Source organism: Elaeis guineensis, chromosome 4 (assembly GCF_000442705.2).
Source record: "Elaeis guineensis isolate ETL-2024a chromosome 4, EG11, whole genome shotgun sequence".
Lineage (NCBI taxonomy): Eukaryota > Viridiplantae > Streptophyta > Magnoliopsida > Arecales > Arecaceae > Elaeis > Elaeis guineensis.
Window position 1 is genome coordinate 9,851,166 of NC_025996.2, and position 19,411 is coordinate 9,870,576.

At 37.2% G+C, this 19,411-nt stretch overlaps 2 protein-coding genes, 1 long non-coding RNA gene and 1 pseudogene across 3 annotated transcripts; 1 reads left to right on the forward strand and 3 right to left on the reverse strand.

Annotated features, from left to right (window-relative positions):
• Positions 1-681: 681 nt before the first annotated feature.
• Positions 682-5,602, reverse strand: LOC105043991 (protein NRT1/ PTR FAMILY 8.3). The gene is given in 7 exon segments (XM_019850186.2): positions 682-1,019; positions 1,022-1,261; positions 1,264-1,709; positions 2,056-2,600; positions 2,786-3,003; positions 3,200-3,305; positions 5,325-5,602. Coding segments are annotated over 7 exon segments (1,815 nt in total). The 5' UTR covers positions 5,469-5,602; the 3' UTR covers positions 682-903.
• A 322-nt stretch (positions 5,603-5,924) lies between these two features.
• Positions 5,925-7,681, reverse strand: LOC109505761 (protein NRT1/ PTR FAMILY 8.3-like; annotated as a pseudogene).
• Positions 7,682-7,709: 28 nt separating this feature from the next.
• LOC105043990 (uncharacterized) lies at positions 7,710-10,836 on the reverse strand. The gene is made up of 3 exons (XR_831814.4): positions 10,612-10,836; positions 8,160-8,272; positions 7,710-8,084 (listed from the first exon to the last, which is right to left on the reverse strand). It is a non-coding gene; the product is annotated as an uncharacterized lncRNA (long non-coding RNA).
• A 2,782-nt stretch (positions 10,837-13,618) lies between these two features.
• LOC105037199 (uncharacterized) lies at positions 13,619-17,830 on the forward strand. Its single transcript, XM_073255481.1, has 5 exons — positions 13,619-13,774; positions 14,461-14,574; positions 16,684-16,763; positions 16,907-17,031; positions 17,510-17,830. The coding sequence occupies exons 1-5, from the start codon at positions 13,722-13,724 to the stop codon at positions 17,579-17,581; spliced, it is 444 nt and encodes a 147-aa protein (XP_073111582.1). The 5' UTR covers positions 13,619-13,721; the 3' UTR covers positions 17,582-17,830.
• Positions 17,831-19,411: the final 1,581 nt, after the last annotated feature.

Here is a 19,411-nt window from a genome sequence, read left to right on the forward strand (position 1 = left end):
AACTTTTTCCTCTCCCCTTTACCTTGCCAACCACAAATATTAAATATGCGCCTTCCTTTTCTTTCTTTATTTTTTCTTTTTGGTTTAGGCAGCATGTTTAGATGGCCCTAGAGTAAATACATTGCACGGCATCAACACAAAAACATCTCGTTATTGGATCAGAACATATTAGGCTAAGTTTCATATTATTAGGCTTAAATGGTTATCCACGTAGGAGGCTACTCAATCAGCCACCTGTTCGCCTTCTTCTAAATGTGAATGATCTCAAAATGACTAAAAGTGGAAATAACCCTCCCTCTGACAAGCCATCTGATTGTAGTCTTTGAGTCCCCCTCCAGTACGATGTCGGGGTCTCCAAAGGCCATGACAACCATATACATTTCTCTAATGATACCAACTTTTCTTGTATATTTTGTTCATCGGGGAAAAATTTTTTCTTGTATTTTCCCAAACAAAGCGAGAAGTCTCACATCTGCCACGCTAACGAAACAGTGAGATTAGATTAGACTGCATCAAGAAAATGCCTACAATAATATAACTTTAGATCACAAGATACATGCAATACTGATAAACTTCTCATTGTCAGGCATATTTAAGCTGAAGTATCTCAGACTTATCTCATCCAATAAACACTTGGGCACGCACTTTGTTTTTTGAGGAAATAATTTGAGCACAGAGATCTCAATATAATTATCACCTTTCAAAATATGCTTTCGGATAACATGACAATTCATTCAATTATTCTGATACTACTCTATAAAATCCACCTAGGACACAAGAAATACTTCACCTATCAAGATATTGCTGCAGCTATACACAAATGTACGGAGAAGAAACTTCTAATGCATCATAGCACCAGCAATTCAAATTTGTTGACTAATATTTCTGACTACAACTTCAACTTCAACTTTCCGAAATGACTTTCTTCAGAGTGTACTTCCTCGCAAAAGCAAGATATACGAAAAAATTTAATGCGCATAGGGCTGCCCACGCCAAGAAATAGTAGTCAAGGTGTCCTTGTTCAGATCATCTGGGATCCAGCCAAGTTCTCCTCCTCCAGTTGTTATGGCTTCGACAATTATGACGATAAGAGAGCTCAAATAACTGCCCAGTGAGATCGAGAGCAATGCCAATGCTGTGCACAAGCTCTTCATTGATTCAGGTGCCTGGCCATAGAAGAATTCAAGCTGGGTAATATTACTGAAGATATCTGAGCCAGCCTGAATGAATAGCTGAGGAAGTTGCCACAATATGCTTATTGTTCACCAGCCCTGACACTCTCCAACCTCCTTTTCTCCACATATGCAGCTGTTGCCATTGTTAGGATCATTAGAACACGGCCAATTCCCATCCGTTGCAGTTGGGAAAGTCCAGTTCCATTCCCGAAGTAGGGTTTAGTTGCTGGGCCTATGATTTTATCATAGAGAATGACCCAAATCATGATGCATATCACTTCAAACGAACCTAAGGATGCTGGAGGGATGGAGAAGGAGCCAACCCTGGTGTCCATTGCAGTTCCTTGTTGGATGAAAGTTGTAAACAGTTGAACACATGCAGCTGAATAGATGACACCGGTTGCCCATATTGGAAGCAAGCGTAGAAGTATCTTCAGCTCCTCCACTTTAGTGATGGGACACAATCTCCATGAACCATGAACTGGGCCATCCTTCAAATCTGAGTCAAGAACAATAGCAGCTTTGTCGAGAAACCTGAGGATGTGATGCAAAATCTTAATAGGTCACTTTGTATTCCTTTGTGAAGTCTTGAATTGAATGCAGAAAAAAAAGGCAAGGCAAGATATAGAACCTAAGATGACATCAGGTTTCATCCACAAGATAAACAGCCATATTTGTAGTTGGTGATGATCCTGTAGTTTTAGCGTGTGTGTGTGTGTTTGTACATATTTATGTATATATGCAAAGAAAACCATCTTAACTTTGACTTGGTAATATAAATTCAATCACATTTATTGCAATTTAATGACTTGTCACTAACATTATATTTCAATAGTTAATGGGTGGAGCAATCTCAACGATAACAACTATGCAAGAGTACCTCAATTCATTGGTATGCACTAATCTCTGTTGCACCAACTTGTCTTTCTCCTCATACAAGAGACTAACATCCCGGGGAACTTCTAAGTTCCTCTTCCTGAAAGCAGCAACCAGTACCTGAAGCACACTCTTCAAAGGGCTGCCAGTTGGCATCCGCATCCGATAACTTGGTGTTCCATAGAGAAAGGCCCAAAGGGCTATAAATACAAGAAAAGTTGCAATCCCGAATCCAAGTGCCCAATCTATGTTTACTTGGATCCAGACTATCAAAATGCCTGAAGTAAAAAATCCTAAGGTGACAGAGAGATAGAACAAACTGAAGAATGCCCCCTTCTTCTCTTTCTCTGCTGGTTTCTCATCATCAAACTGGTCTGCACCAAAAGGAAGCAATGCTGACTTGACTCCCCCACTCCCAATGGCAACAAGATACAACCCGGAAAAGAAAACAAATTTTTGAAGTCCATTTGCTGGGAGACATGAACCTCCTTCACATGCTGGAGGCCTTAATGATGGAGAGAGAGCAGAGAAAGTGATTGTTATCATCCCCTACCAGTGTTTAAGAAATGCAGATCAGAACAGAAGAATAATCAGAATATACAATGTTGAAAATGTACCATTATGAAATTAATATTATCAATTGAGGAAAAATATAAAATTACTTTTGTAAAGGAAAAGGAACACTATAAAAGTAATCTAGGAATGAGAAATGAAGGGTTATAAATCTGACATACGATGATATATATGATATGGGAATACAAGATAGTTTTGTAATTTCCCAGATACGAATCAGCTACGACGGCTCCAACCAACGATGTGGAATAACTTGTTCCACTCCAATTAGCAACTTCTGCTGCACTTGAAGCACTGCCCAAATGAAGAATGCTGTGAAGATATACAACTAAATTTGCACCAATGCCATTGAACGCCGCACTGTCTAAGAAATTGAACCCTACATGATCAATGTATTTACATAAGTATCTGAATACAGTAAATTCAATTCCTCTAGATTACAGTTCAGCATTAAGTATATCTGCAAACTATAGGCTTCCATCCCCTGTGCTTCACAAGAAACATGCAGTACTAATTGCATCCATGTACATTAGAAGGCTGTATCTCTAGTAAACAATTATAGAAGCGGATCATACCCAAAATAATTGCTGGTGCCTTGGAGTTAGTAGATTTATGCTGCAATCGGGACTGCTGTTCTACTTCCAATGATCTGTCACCTTCATGGAAGCTTGACGAATAATTCTGAAAGACGAGATCAAGTATCAGCATGAATAATAAAGAAACTCTACTGGTAATGTTCTGTTAGTCTGTTCACTTTTTTTAGGATCATTTAATTAATCACTATAAGAGAATATCAAATGTCCATGAAGGTAAGAAGCATATATGGCACTACATTGATAGAGAGAGAATTTTTCTTTTTATAATAGTAGATCACTAAGAAGTAAAGAGCATATCAGTAATACGTAGTTTATGATTATCAGCCAAAGCAGAACTTCAGAGTTGTGACAACATTCTCTTACTTTCCATGTCTTAAATTGTGATCAGAGTGCACTTTTCACGACTCTCTCTCCCCCTGTCTCTGTGTGCATCGTGTGCATGTGTGCTCATGTGTGGTGAGGAGTGAAACGGGAGTGCCAAAATTGTTGGAAAGTAAACCAAATTTAAACAAGTATTAATTAGTCAGATGTATTAATTTAGCAGTCATGAATGTAGCTCTAAGTACTTGTAAATGATGTCTCTTACAGTTCTATGGAAGTGTTTAATACTTGTGCCTTTTGGGGTATTGTGTATGTTTAGGTAAGGGCATACAGAGAGTCATAAAGCCTTGCATTCAGTCAGTTTGTAAGTGGGGCAATCACGTGAGCAACTATTGTGCTAAGTGTCTCCAAATTAGTCCCTCTGTCACCTTGTTTGAGAAATAGAATACTAAGTGTTTGTTTCTTCTTGAGCTTTCAACTTGGTTCCCATTATTATGATCCTGGACATTTGTCCTATATGTAAAATCGCATTAATCTCTAAAATAGAAAACATCCTAGAGATTTTATGACCTTATGCACCTTGAAACTGAGATGCTTATCTCCATTGAACAAAAAGCAGTCAAAAGATCACTACATTGATACGACAGACCTTGGGCCAGCTTGTTGGCAACCCTTTCTTCAGTGATCTTCAGTGCATGAGCTGAGGAGAGGTTCTTGTTTCAAACCCATAAGGTGGCAATACCATAGTACTTCTAAAAAAATAAATAAATAAATAAGAAGAAAAGGATCATCTCAACCCATGTATTTACTGTTACTTTTCTGTCAACAAATTTTGCATCTCGTACATAAAAACGGACGCCGACATTCACAATCTATGATCAGGGAGGCATAATTTACACATGATTGTGTCAATTGGTGAGGCAAAAACCATGGGAGTTTGCGTTGGAATCATGTAGGAAAGATGTAACGACGTATCTTGAAATTAATTGACTACAATAGATGCTATTTTATTTGAAATCGAATCAAATTTGAGCCTCTAAGAGATATCCCACCGAACACAATTGTCCCTTTTAACCCCTAGTTATTCTTATAGATAATGTTATGCAACAAAGAGCGACACATTAAGCAACCTGGATCGGGTTGGATAGGTTATGGTGAGTTTTCAGTGTAATTTCTGCACTTAGAACTTTTGAGTGTAAATTATGTAGAATAATTGTGAGTCTCACAACTTTGTATGAACTGGAACAATGTTAATCAATAAGAATGACCTAAGCATATAGAATAAATTTTACAATATTAAATGTTAAGCTGGATGTCTGGTAAAATGACAACTAATAAGGTAGGAAACAGCACTTTCAAGGAAGCTCAGAAACAGCACTGAAATGGTTGCTTATGAAGAGTAAGATGGTTTGGATGTGGAAACAATTCAGAATTGGATCTGCACTTAAAGAGGGGGCAAAAAGGGATGAAACCTAAGATCACAAGGATAGAAGTTGGGAGAGAAGGATCATAAAGTCAATTCCCTGTAGTTGGGTTCTGATGCCAAATCATCATGCTTATAACCCTGAATTGTTGTCGGGAACTGCAATTCCAGGCCACAAGATGCAACAAAATGAACAAGGTAATGAGAGCCTATAATAACCAACAATTTCACTCATAGATTGAAACTAATTCCAATAAGAAATTTTGGAAAAGCAAATATCAGAAATTAAAGAGAAAAAAGCCAACGATTGCCAACAGCTGGAAAGAAGATAGAAAGCTTAGAAAACAGAGCCGATCATACCTTATTAGCAAGCAGAGCCCTTGCTTCTCCTTTCTCCACAGAATCCTCGTGCTCCATGGCAGGAGAACAGTTGAAATTCCTAGCTTCTAGACCCAGTGCCTCCCTCTTTCTTTCAAGGTTTAAGTAAGGTCCTTTTAATCCCATTGCCCGCTAGTGGTCCCATTTCCTTGATGATTTTTTCTTCATTAACTCCCGTCCATGTTCCCTCACGACCGAGATGAAGTTGACCGGCTGCCGCACAGCTAATTTCCCGATTTTAAATTGGTTAGGTATGGTTGATGGAAAAGGGGGCTTTCCCTTGGGGACAATCACATTACATGACCTTCACATGGTGTTATACTACTTAAGCAAGCAAAGGTAGGGTGGCATCCAATGTGAAAATATGCGGACTTCGATGCCTATTATTTAAATTATTTTTTTTAAATTAAAAATAATTTATATTTACATCTAATAATTTAAAAAATATATATTTATTTTTTTAAATTTATTTTCATTAATTTAAATAAAATTCAAACATCATACCAAAAAAAATGATAAAAATAATTTAAGTGATATAACAATCATTCAAGTACAAATGCAAAGTATTTTTTTATCCCGTCTAACAATAAATTTAAATTTTTTATATAACATAAATAATTTTATTGGTGTTATTAATTTAACTGAATGTAAAAATAGTTTTTATAAACTATTCAGTATAACGAACGCCAACTTATTGTATGGATGGTGTACGTGGGTCCAGATTTATGGAGATATTTTAGCTTGACATTAGCATTAAAAGATTGCATGGAGACCCAGAGAGGGGAGGGTAAGTAAAAGGGATCCTCGAGACGCTCCTTGGGAGCGTAGCATCGTAAGTTGGTAACCAAAATAAATTATCTAAATGGTTACGTGAAGAATCCTCCCACTTGCTTTTCTTCGTTTGTCTGTTTCTCCCGGCCGAACCGGCCTTGACAAACTTGGCCATCTTAAAAAGACTGGGAACCAACTGATTGCATTCAAAAAGCCAGGCCTCCTGACGCGATTTCGGTTGTCCGCATTCCTGGCCACAGCTTGCCAACGACGCCCCACCTACCACTCCATCGTATTTTTAGTCAATGGATTCCTAACCCCATGTTGCTTAGTTATATAATATTAAAAATAAGTATAAGCTTAACTCTGTTTTTATAACACCAGGTAGACTTTGTAACATGTGACGACTCCAGTGAAGAAGAATTTTATTGTTCTTTTTAAACAAGAAATCAGAAAAAAAAAAAAAAAAAAACTCTCGGATCTCTTACTCTCCCAGTTAAAAAAGATAAATTTGCTGGACTGCATTCAGATAATTGCAATCCTTCTAGAATTTCAAACCACCAACTACATTTTAACTGTAAAAAGGGTGAAGTTATTTTACCCACGGTATTTCTACATGGATATCAGTTGCTTTTTATCTGCCACCATGTCTTTTCTTTTTGTAATTCACTTTCGATCCGGCCCAATAATATTCACCCACGAGTTGATTACATGTCTCTTTGGAGTAAATCTCCGAGCACAGGAAGATGAGCAATAAAATTAAGAGGAACTTGGATGACTGGTCCCTGACCAACTTTTTAACACCCGGTCCACCAAGCACATTTTGTCTACTTCTCGGTCCCCTAAAAGCGTACAAGTCTGGTATGGTGACAGGTGAGGGAGGGACCGGAGATTAAAAAACCGATCCACAGCCCCTATCAAATAATTCATCCAAATTAGAAACTCATCCAAATTATCTGGTCTAATGACTAATGTGACAAAGATCGAACTCAAGTAATTACCTAACAAGATCAGGCAGTAGACACGGATTTCATGGTGTCCGAACTCTGATCATAGAACGATTTGAGCTGTCCAATGTGATAGAAACCCTCAGAGCCACCTAAAGTGAAGTACTAATTAGTTGCCATAATATGCAACTGGAGCTTAAGGTCATGTATGCCCTTCAATTTCTTCACCTCCACTAGTGCAGCACTTGTCATGGCTAGGATTATTAAAGAGTACCCAATTCCCATTCCTTGCACCTGAATAACTTTCTTGCTAGCTTAGCAATGAAGAAGTCGTAGACTTGGACCCATTACATGAAACTTAGCACTCCCAAGTCAAAGGGAGAAGTAGGAGGGATGGAGACGGATCCAGTTTTGGTATTCAGTGCCCTCCCTTGTTCAACAAATTTGGTGCACCTTTGGGCATATGCAATTGAATGGACAAAGCTAGCCACCTATATTGGAAATAAGCTAAAAGTATTTTCAACTCCACGTGGGTGACTGTGCATAATCTCCAAGGACTGTAAACACGACCTAGTAAACAACCGACAAAGTTGCAGCTTTGTCCAAAAACCTGGAAGACATGGGCAAAAAGATTTGGACAAATTAGAAATTTGGGAATTTAAATTTATTCCACAAGATATATACAAGTTCGAGCTAATGAGTCCTCAACACATCTTTACAACTTATTGCTGTAATATGACTGTTATTCTAAATCATTTTTTCTCAAAACAAGAGAACACCAGAATCATTGTCTTGCACCTCATACAAGTATTCTCTTTGATGGACTGCCCTGAGGTTCTCGCACCCCATAAATAGACACCCTATAGCCTAAGGCATGCAAAGAGAAACAATGTCATATCTTCTTTGTCCACACCGTCAGCGTGCCAGAAGTAAGAATACTGACATTTGTGAAGTAGTAGAACCGAATGCTGAAAGAACTTTGCTTCATTTTCCCTTGTCAGGTTCTCATCATTATCAAACTGATCTGCACCCAGAGGAAGCATTAATGACTTCAACACTACAAAAGGCTATTAGATATAAGCTAGAATAGAAGACAAACTTTTGTACTTCAATGGATGAGGGACATTAATTTCCTTCACATGGAGGAGGCTTCCATGATTGAAGGAAGGCTGAAGGTGTGACAATTACCATCCCCTGTCACAAGAAAAGCTCCTAGGAATAGGAGATAAGATTGCATTGTTAGTGATTAGAAAAGAAAAACAGCAGTCATTTCGCCAAGGCCCTGCTTCCTAATTAATCCTAAATCTTAACCAACCAAATACAAGAAGTCAATCTATGGTGATAGATTAAGTTGAGTAACTAATCTGAAAATGATAAAGCATTACTGTAAAGAAAAACTTAGATACTAAGAGAAGAAGATCATCCTGTAGCATCCCCAATGTGAATCAGCTATAATTGTTACCAGGAATGGAGTAAATTAGTTAGTTCCCATCCAAGTAATGACTCCAGTCGCCGTCAAAAAGCATTGCTTTTATGTAGGACACTGGTAAGATATAATGCCAAATTCGTTGTGATGCCATAAAAACCAAGGCTTTCTAGGCACCGATATCATGCATGTCAAAAGAAACCTGCTCACTGATAATGGGATTACGAAACTCGCAGATTATATTTACTGCTTAATCTAGCTGAAGTTTATATAGCTCAGCAACAATGCCAGACATGGCCTGTTATCTGTAGTGAATGTCAAAAGAAGAGGGACCCTGCTCCTGCTCATTAATAATGGGAATACCAAAACTTGTATATTTTTTGTTTACTATTTAGCCTAGCTGATGTTTATATAACTATGCACAATGCCAGAGAGCCTGTTATCTGTATCAGAGAAGATGTCACTTTGACTCCAAGGATGGGTACCTGCTCTAACTGATGACTGACATCAGGCTGCATCTCCAATGAGTTCATAATACTTTCGCACCCAGAGTCTATACCCAATACATGCTCTGAAGAAAGAAGTGCCATATGGCAGACCCAAGTCCAATCCACGACTTCATCATAAGGCAATTATCTTACTTTTGAAGCTTTTTTCTTTGAAACTTTGTCCCCTTAGCTTTTAACAGAAAGCATTATCATATTATGATCACAACCAGTCCTCTGTAATCAATATGCTGAATCATCAACTTCATTCCATCTCTGGCTTCTTTCTTTTTTACTCTTGTTTCAGTGCAGACAAGCAGATGATAGATTGCTAGCAACAAAAGTAACAAAGAATGTGCAAGTTCAAAGGATAATAGAAAGTGATAATTGGAGCTTTTTTAGCCCTTGACTTGCTTATTGTTAAATTGCTGTTCTTTTGTCATGTTGAAGGTTCCCCCTTTCCGGGATTTGGATATTTCCAGTTCTAGTTTACATGCTAAGGGTCAAATTATTTAGTTGGCCAATTTCTAATTGATTTTATTTAGTTGTCCAATTTCTAATTATTTTAATTCTCGGACACTGGGGAGATACTCAGCGGGGATTTCAACGGTACTTGAAATCTTAAAATCAGGACTAGCAAAAATCCTTCGAAAAAAAAACATAACTATAGTCCACACTGCGGTCTCAATTGAAATAATTATGCTATGAAAGTGCCAATCCTTAAAAAGCATGTTATCTAAAATAATTCCAGGTGCTCCCCAATCAAAGGTTTTGCAGTGCAAAAAGGATCTTCCTTGACCTTCAAATGTTATATCATAGCTGAATTGTCTGTTCAAAGCTTCCCAAGAAAGAAGCAAACAACATCAAAAATTTCATCTCTCTAACATTTACCTTTTTGAATGGTAGTGGAAGCTATTTGAACCATGAGAGCACAAAGCACTATTTTCCCCCATAAGGCAGGTTCTCGATTTCTGAAAATACCATGAATGCTGCTCTATAGACTGGATTTCCTACAATTGCACTTTGAATACTTCAACTAATTTCCATGTCCCCTCAGTTGGAGTACATTTAAGCGAAAGGCGAGACAAGGGCCGAGTTGAAAACAGGCAATGCAGTTCAAAATCACCTCAAGGCACAAGTTTAGCAAATCCAGCCTAGATAGCAGCAATCACATGAACCAAAACATGGCAACGGTGCTTCCATAGTCGACTACTAGTGAGGCGTTCACTATGAAAATACTTTACCTATCAAGCCACTTAACATCACTCGGGACTTGGTAGCAGAATGACCTTAGAGAACTTTCCCCCATCAAAATCACTTCTTAGAACTTGCTGAATTCAGAAGTAATCACTACAGAGTGAGTCTTCAGAGCCCAATCAAAAGGAATTTTGGTTGAGCCCTGATAATCTATCCACTTTCATCATTTTCCCCTCCTTTTTGTTCGAGCAAAACAACGGATTTTTTTTGAGAAAAGAGCAAAGCAACGGCTAGCCACCACTTTTTTTCTGTGAGTGAAAAATTACGGGTAATCTATTTTGAAACATAGAATTTAACTTAGATATTAAATCTTTAAACAAGAAAAAGAAAAAGACCACATTACGGAATGACCATTTCAAGAGATTTTAGACGACTTTCTTCACCTGATATAACTGTGGGGCCGTGACTTCTCTTCATCCTTCATGGCTTCTCCTCCTCCTTTCAGGGAGATGCTTTGAAGTCTGAACTCCTTCTGGGCTCTAGCTCTTAGCTCTCCGTCGCTCAATGGGCACATATACCTCCACGTGGGACGCTCTGGAGCTTTCACCCGCAAGGAATTTGCCCTACGTGGGAGCAGATTAGGTAGGTCGGAGCGAACGCCTCTTAACGGCGACAATAGCTTATCCATAAAATTAAAAACTAGGGCAAATTCTTTGCGCACCGCGGGAGGCGCAGAAAATCCGACTAAAATGTATCATTTTATTTTATTGATTATATAATTATTATTTTTTAATATATATTTAATATTTATAAATTAATTTTTTTATTTAAAAATTTTATATGATAAAAATATTTTATCTTTTGATAAAATTATGACATCTTATATTCATTTATGATATTTGCGTCAGAAAGTCATAATTTTTTTACAAAATATCATAATATAACGTAGAATGTCATAATATGCACACTATGTCATAATTTTTTTTAAAAATAGAGATATTTTTATCATTCAAAATTTTTAAATAAAAAAATGATCTACAAGTATTAAATACGCATTGAAAAGTGATTGGATAAAAATGGCTCTTATATATTATGATATTTTAGGCCATATTATGATATACTGACTATAATACCCACAGGATGTCATAATTTTTTTTCAAAAGATAGAGATATTTTCGTCATATAAAATTTTTAAATGAAAAAATCGAACTACAGATATTAAATGCGTATTGAAAAATGATGACTACGTAGACCAATCGGATAAGACGATGCGCTACACGTCAGATTTTCTACACCGCCTGCGGTGTATAGAATTTCTCTAAAAACTAGAACAGGATCTAGTCATTGCTGAGCTTGGGCTCAAAGGATATCAAATTTTATATAGATCTGGTCCGAAGCTCCATTAAAATGAATAGAATTTAGGCCCAACGCTTGACCTGTAATCAGATCATAGGAGTAGGACTTCGGGCACCTCTCTTCTCCATCAAGGCCCATCTTCCGTTCCTTTTTCCATCTAGCCTCGATCCACCAACAGCGACTCCAGGGATGGGACATCGTTAAGTTGTCGTCCAAAGAGATCCCCTTCATATTGGTGAAACATGTTGGGGTATTTACTCAGAATTACAATCTCGATAGAGATCCGACCTTTCTATTTGGTTAAAGACCAACATCATGCACTCATTAAATCTACTCGAACAACTATCGACAATGCTTGAAGACTAGTCAGACAACTGATCGGCTCATAGACTGACAACTATATCGGTATCAAATCAACTATATCGATATCAAATCTAACTCGGATGTCAATCGAGTATCTACTAAAAAATTGAAACCCTAAGATCTAAAAATTATGGGTTACAATGCATAAGAGAGCATTAATTGTCATAACTAAGAAATCTGAGTCGGATTAAATACCCATTAAATCTAGTTGAATTTAGTAACTCTCATATTTTCTTACTTCAAGAATGAAGTTGCAAAATAATGATACATCCCATCTCTATATAAAGAGAGATAAAAGGAGGATCAAAATAAGTTTTTTTTTTTTTTCCTAACTTAGCAAGTTCTCATTTTATAATTTTTTTATATATTATTTAAATTTTGATTAACTTATACATCGAAGAGTATTTGGTTGGACAAGTTTCAATAAAAAAAAAAATTTATAGGTGCATTCCCATCAAAAATAAACGTACTTATTCGGTATCCATCCAAATAACCCGCCGAAGTTTGATGGCAACACGGTGAATCTATAATTTAGAGAACAGTGTCACACGTTGAAATTATCAAACTTCATCTAGAAGGTAGATGATTTGCCGACGCTCCAATCTCGCCCCCCGAGTCTCTTTTTGAATCTAACCCTCTCTCTCCATTTTCTCTCTCCTTCGAGGAACCGGTCATACCCAGGGGTTTAAAAGTATGCTTGGAATTCTTTATTTTGTTTTATTTTAATGTGTTTTTGCCTCTAGATTTAGCTCACAATGTTCTGAGTGGTGATAGAACTCAAGGAAAACCTGGCAGGTAAATCATTCGGGAGATCGCACTATTATTTTTGTTATCGTAGGCTTCATTTTCTTTCTTTTTTTTTTTTGGGGGGGGGGGGGGGCGGGGGGGGACGGGAGGGGATGGTTGAGATGTAATTAAAGAAATAAAGGACAAAAATCATGCACTTGAGTACACATAATTCTATAGCCCTACAGATGGAATTGAAGAAATTGATCTATTGGCCTAACAAAACTTTCACATCTTGCTTGAAAAAAATTAATCCGTGCTCTGAGTTTTTATGGCTGAGCTAACCTGGATAACATACTTTGGCATTCCTTTTAAGAGTTTTGATGGTTGCTACAACCCAAAAAAACACGTTTAGTATTACTTCTTCTATAAAGCACCGTCAGATGACAACCTGAGGGGTATCTTTAAGCCCTACACCTGGCAACGTCCACGGTTGTAAACAATGCCTTCCTTGCAATCTTAATCTGCATAGCTGCAGCTTTGTCCAAGAATCAGCAAGACATGGAGAAAAAGATTTAGATATTCCAAATGGCCATGGTTTGCTAATATTTGAAATAAATGGAGTTTCAATCAATTTGATAAGATATACACAAGTTCAATGTAGGGAGAAATCTGCAAGGATAGAAAGATTTAGTGATTTTAAAGCCAATAATGTAGAAATCTATGCTGTTGAAGTTGATATATATTACAAAAAAAAAAAAAAAATCGAGGAACCAAAATTTACCTACTCTAATAGTCTCTAAATTCTAATCTGTATATTCAAATTCCACTTCATTAATTATGATCAAGATATTTTAAAATATATAAATATTTAGAGCTGCAATAAAGTGACATCTCTGATACTCGGTACTCTATGGTTGAGACGACCCGTGCTCAACTTTTCTAGCTTCTGGGTTGTAAAGTTGGGTTCGAGTGAAGTCGGCACACCAGTAGCCGACTTGAAATCAAGTGATCCGCCGCATATGCCCACTGGGGAAAATAGTTGGAACCGTTTCCCTCTACGGCGATCGCGGCTGGTGGTGCGGAGCGCGGAGACGTACGTGGAGAGATGATACTGGCCCTCCTCTTCGCCAACGCCGACGGCAACATCCTCATTGAGCGGTACACAACCCTCCCGATCCTTTCCTCGCTAACTCTTTCTCAGTTTCCCTCTCTTTCTTTCTTTCGAGGAATCGCCCCAGGTCCTAAGGTTTCGGATTACGCGTACATTTCCTGATTTCCTTCTATTTTCATGTGGTTCTTGTATTGTGAGTCGTGAATTGATGGGAAGATGACTCCTTGGTTGGATTTTGATGTCTAATAGGGTAATGAAAATAATTTGAAACCTGTGACCCAAAATCTAGATCTTGAAACGTTTTGCAAGAAGCTGAGGAAAACCGTGCAGTATAGATCAGATCATTGTATTATTTTCAATATCGTAGATTTCATTATACCTAAAATATTGCAATTCAGTACCTAAAATCCTAGATCTGTAATGGAGCAAAAGGAATACTTTTATTGGCCTGATGAGTCTGTCATAGATTTGGTTTCGAACATTTTCCTGAAATCAGCCAATCGGTGCTCTTTGAGTTTTATTGCTGCAATACCCGAAAAGATATGCCTCGAAGTAGTTTTTTTGGGCATGAAAGGCTCAGTTAACGTTTTCACTTAGGAAATGGTGGCTATAACTGAAAACATGTTTACTATTATTGTTCTTTTTATTAGTCATCACATGGTTTGGAAGCCACTAATGGGCTGTTTTTTTTGAGTGGAAGCGCTAATGGCCTGTTGGTTTTTCTGGTTTGCAGTTTTCATGGAGTGCCTGCAGAGGAGCGACTGCATTGGCGATCTTTCCTAGTGAAACTAGGAGCTGATAATCTTAAAGGAGCTAAAAATGAAGAGCTTTTTGTTGCTTCACACAAGTTTGCGAATTTCCCTTTTCCAAAATTTAAGATTTTGAGTCATGTAGTATACCAGTATTGTGCATAAATTTTTCTATTGACCTGCTATATATTTGAAGGGCATGTGTTAACATTCAAATTCTCTTCCAAATTTGGGATTAAATTTGAAAAGAAAACGTAAAGTTTGTTTAGCTTAAGGTCCCATAACCATTGGCTTCCTTCAATGTTTAGTTTCTCACCTTAGCTTATTTATCATTGCTTCATTTGCTAGTTTTTGTAAATATGCATGTCTTGCTTTGTCCTCCAATTATTTTCTCACAAATGGAGGATCTTGCACCTGATACAAAGTGTAAGTAACATAGTCAATATATGTGTCTCTATCATGTTATACTTAAATATCTTGGATTTTCTTTTGTTGACAAATCAAAAGCAAGGGATGACTCCTAAGATACCTGTGAAAAGCATCAAGCCATATGTTCAATAATCATCTAATATATCACTTGACAATCTTTCATTAAATGCAGCAATTGTTTCAAAGGAACCTTTTTTTGTAAAAGAAAAGGTGAATTTTTGGTTTTTACAAATGGTTTGCCTTCAAAGGCTGCCTGCATATCAGTTTGAAGTATGAAGCTAATAATGAAGGATATCTATAGAGAGCTAGTGTTGTATGTTCCCTGATGGTTTTTCCCTTTTTTTTTTTTTTGTTTTGTTGTGGTTGGGGTTTTTTTTGGGGGGGGGGGGTGGGGGGGGGTTGGGGGGATGGAGTAGCTGGTGTATGAAATGCCCTAAAACATGTGTAGGAGCATGAGTGAAATTCTGCTGGTGAAAGGCTGAATGGCACTTGAGATAGAAATTTTAAGCTTCTGATTTTCAGATCAGTAAATTGGCCTGTCTTATCGTATCAATATTCTAATCTTTCTGCACCTTAGGATTAGTCATGACCAAAAATGCAAGAACGTTTTCCATATTAGTTTAAAACCCAATATCTATTGTCTTCTTCAATTGTTTAGTTTTATGTGAGCTTATCCTACCATCATGGCATTATTTTTAGTTGTTTTATGTATTTGGTACCACATTTTTGAGTTATCTTAGGTTTGGAGGACACATCAATCCTGACTATGTATTATGGTGAGCCTATGGCTCTTTTACATCATATCAGAATATCTGGATTTAGTCTTGTTGAGAAGAGGAGAACATAGCTCCTTTTTTCAAGATACCGTGATTAAAATATCAAGAGGGTGAGTCTCGGCACAACAATAAGGTTGCTCCATTATGACCCAAGTATCACATGTTCAAAACATGGAAGTAGCCCTCTGCACATGGGGTAAGCTTAGCGCATGTGATGCTCCCCAGATGTTGCAGTGGCAGGAGTCTCGGGAGATGGCCTTTTTTAGGAATAAAATGACAAATTATATATAGTATGTGTAGCCATCCAGTTTTTCAATCAAGTTTCTTTTCGCCTGGTGTGTTATTGTCCTAGAGGCACAACCTAACTCGAAAGATAATATTTCTTCAAAAGAAGAAAGAGAGGGGGAGAGGGAGCACATTTAGCACATAGAAATGGATCTGCCATTTTTGTTATGTAAAATGGATTTGCATCTGAAAACTGTTTATTAATGGGGTGGAGTCGTCATGTTATTGATGAAGGATGTAATGCTGTGTGGCATCTGATCTGGTTTCCTTCTTCTTTTTGGGTTTGGGGGTAGGGGAGGATTTTCTCCTCCTTTTTCCACTTTGGGTTTGTGCGTGCAGGTGGGTGGGTAGGTTGAGGCGTTTTGGTTGGTGGGGTTTGTGGGGGGATTTGGGTGGGGGTGGGGGGTGGGGTGTGGTGGTTGTTTGGGGAGTGAGCATGTTGGCTCATGACATGCTGTCTGAAAACTGAAACTGATGGGGTCTGCAGGGGTTGGAAATAGATACTATTTTCTAGTCATTGTATGTTTGTTTCCTTGATAATAAGTTGGGAGCTTTGCTTACCATTCTTGATGCTTTTTACCATTCTCACATGCCTGCCAGTTTATGTGATTTACTGAATTATGTGAGAGTCGAATTGTTTTGAATATTTTATAACCATACCTCTGGAGTTATGCTTCATTTTCCTCTTCCATGTATTTAACTTTTTCCCTCTTTCAGGTCTGTGTATATTGTATACACCATTCTTGGAGATGTATGTGTTTATGTTGTTGGCAAGGATGAGTATGATGAGCTTGCTTGTGAGTGTTTGGACCTTGGTTGCTTTATCAAAATATCATCAACCTCTACAGAGTTTTTTTTTTTTTTTTTTATCTTTTAAGTGAAAAACCTCTGCAATGTGACCTCATGTTTATGTTCTTCCTTGTGTTCAATTGTGTTCAAGTGGCAGAAGTAATCTTTGTAATCACATCATCAATGAAGGACATTTGTGGAAAACCTCCAACTGAGCGCCTATTCCTCGACAAATATGGAAAGATATGCCTGTGTCTTGATGAAATTGTTTGGAAGGTATGGCAACTATCTGAATTTTTATCTTTTCAACTGCTGATTTGATGAATCTCTTTCTTTCGAAAACTTATAACGTTCTCTGTTTTAAGATCATATAACCATAACTTGATTTCAAGTGTGTAAACTATTGGTTTCAGGCTTGTTGTCATATTCATATCAGCTATCCACCAAAGTGATGGCAAATCCTCTTTAATTTGGGTTAATAAGATATTGAAACGCCTAAATTAATGAAAAATTTGATATGAACTATATCAATCATCAAGTTCTTGGTGTTTTTCTCATTAACATGGAAACATGCATCTTATTTTAAGTGCATAGCCTAAATTAATGAAAAAATTGATATGAACTATATCAATCATCAAGTTCTTGGTGTTTTTCTCATTAAAATGGAAACATGCATCTTATTTTAAGTGCATAGCAGCTTTTTCACTGCCTAATTGTTCAACTTCCTTGCTCTCCATTTGTGTTTGTTGTCAAGGGGATGCTGGAGAACCCTGACAAGGACAGGATTCGAAAGTTGATAAGGCTAAAACCTCCTACTGAGGCATGACCTGGAGACCTTTTGCTCTGTATCTGTCAGGTCTATGAAACCAGATGGCCCATTTCTTGGATCATCCTTCATGTTCCCTATCCGTTTCTCCATCGTTGCTTTTTCTTTTATTGTTTGTGTATCAGCCATGTTGTATGCTTGTTTTATGGTTCTCCAATGCAACAGTTGTCAATGGGTTTTGTGAAATGTTTATTTATTTATTTTTGATATATCAGAATTCAAAAAGTTCCCCTGGGTGTTGGAATCAAATGACAACCTGAATTATGTAGTCTCGCCAATTACTACGCTTTTGCACGAATTTTTTTAGCTAGAGCTTTCAAATGCTCTATGAGTACAATTGTTGTGGTGGAACTGCAGAGATTTCTTTGTCCAGAAGTTTCACCCATAACTATGCTTTTGCAGTAAATTTTTTAGCTGGAGCTTTCATCCAGGTAACATTGAGATCTATCCTTAATTCCTTATTGAGATAAAGATAAGTTGCAGCAAATCTGATAAAGTTGGTATTCAGTTTTATGTGATTAAATATAGCACCAGAAACATCAGATTCAGATTTATTACTGAACTAAGTAGCATGAACAGCGAATGATTAGAAAATAGCTTGTGGCTGCATTATGCTGCGTCATCAAGAGGTGATACAATGCATCTCACGTTGAGGGTTTCTTGATACTAGTTGGCAATGCTCTATCAAGGATCAGATGACATGGTAATGTTATTTAAATGGATAGCCAAAATTCAATATTAAACAGAATTGAAGCCACATGTTTCCCTGCATTATAATCTCATGACAAGACTCACAGGTCGCAGCACGATGGTATGTGTACGAGTCTAAAGACCTTTTATCAGATATATCTGACTTACAAAATCCAACGGAGACGCCACTTCTTTGTAGGACCAAAATCCAATCTCCAAAACCGCACAACCAAGCCGAGTGCTCTTGTTTTTAATTTGCCTCTATGCCATGGCTTTTTTTCCTTGTGCCTCGTCATCACCTTCCAATCCTTGGCCATTCAAAGAAACACCACCACTATCACCACAATGCTGCGAACCCAACACAGCCCCGTCTATTCTCACCTTCCACCTCTCAATGATTCAGATGTGCCCCCTTACAAGGAGCACTCTCTTTGGCCGAGCTATCGATGGCCTCCCAAAACACTTTGGATGTGGTTATATCTTTTTATTTTTAATTTTTAAAAAATATTATTTTTTTTAATTTTTATTATTAAATAAAAATAAAAAAATAAAAAATATATTTAGTAACTACGTTACTATAAAGCAAAAGCAACGTTTGGGGATGGTAGGTGAAGAGCTCGATGAGGAAGAAAAATTCAGGAAGAAAAAAAAGAAGAAAATGAAAGGTAAAGAGCTTGACAAGAAACAAAGATTCGGACTCTTTACCTTTTGGTTTGGCATTTTAGATGTGCGAAAGTAAAAAAAAATAAAAAAATAAATTTTAGAAAGTTAAAAATTTTTATTTTATATATAAAATAATTATTTTGATAATTTTAATTTTAATTTTTTACTTTTCATGATACTATCAAATATTATATTTTATTTTTTATTTTTTAAAATTTAAAAAAATAAAAAAATATTTTTTTAATGACAAATCAAAAGCACTCTTCGTCTTCCTGAGAACGAAGGGAAAAATAAAAAGACAACTTGCACCAGCCGGGAATCGAACCCGAGTCTGTACCAGAGTACTATTCTACCACTAGTGCTTTGAATAATCCGACCGCAACTCACACTTACTTGATCATACATTTTCCTATCCGTGTGTACCACCAGTGCTCATGCGATTAAAGTTTTAAATCGGCTTAAACTTGATCGTAAGTT

Bases quoted from the DNA above. Each gene is read 5' to 3' on its own strand.
- LOC105037199 (XM_073255481.1), top strand. From the start codon at position 13,722: ATGATACTGGCCCTCCTCTTCGCCAACGCCGACGGCAACATCCTCATT. The intron at 14,575-16,683 runs GTTTGCGAATTT...TCCCTCTTTCAG, and splicing joins CTTTTTGTTGCTTCACACAA to GTCTGTGTATATTGTATACA. The intron at 16,764-16,906 runs GTGAGTGTTTGG...ATTGTGTTCAAG, and splicing joins TGAGTATGATGAGCTTGCTT to TGGCAGAAGTAATCTTTGTA.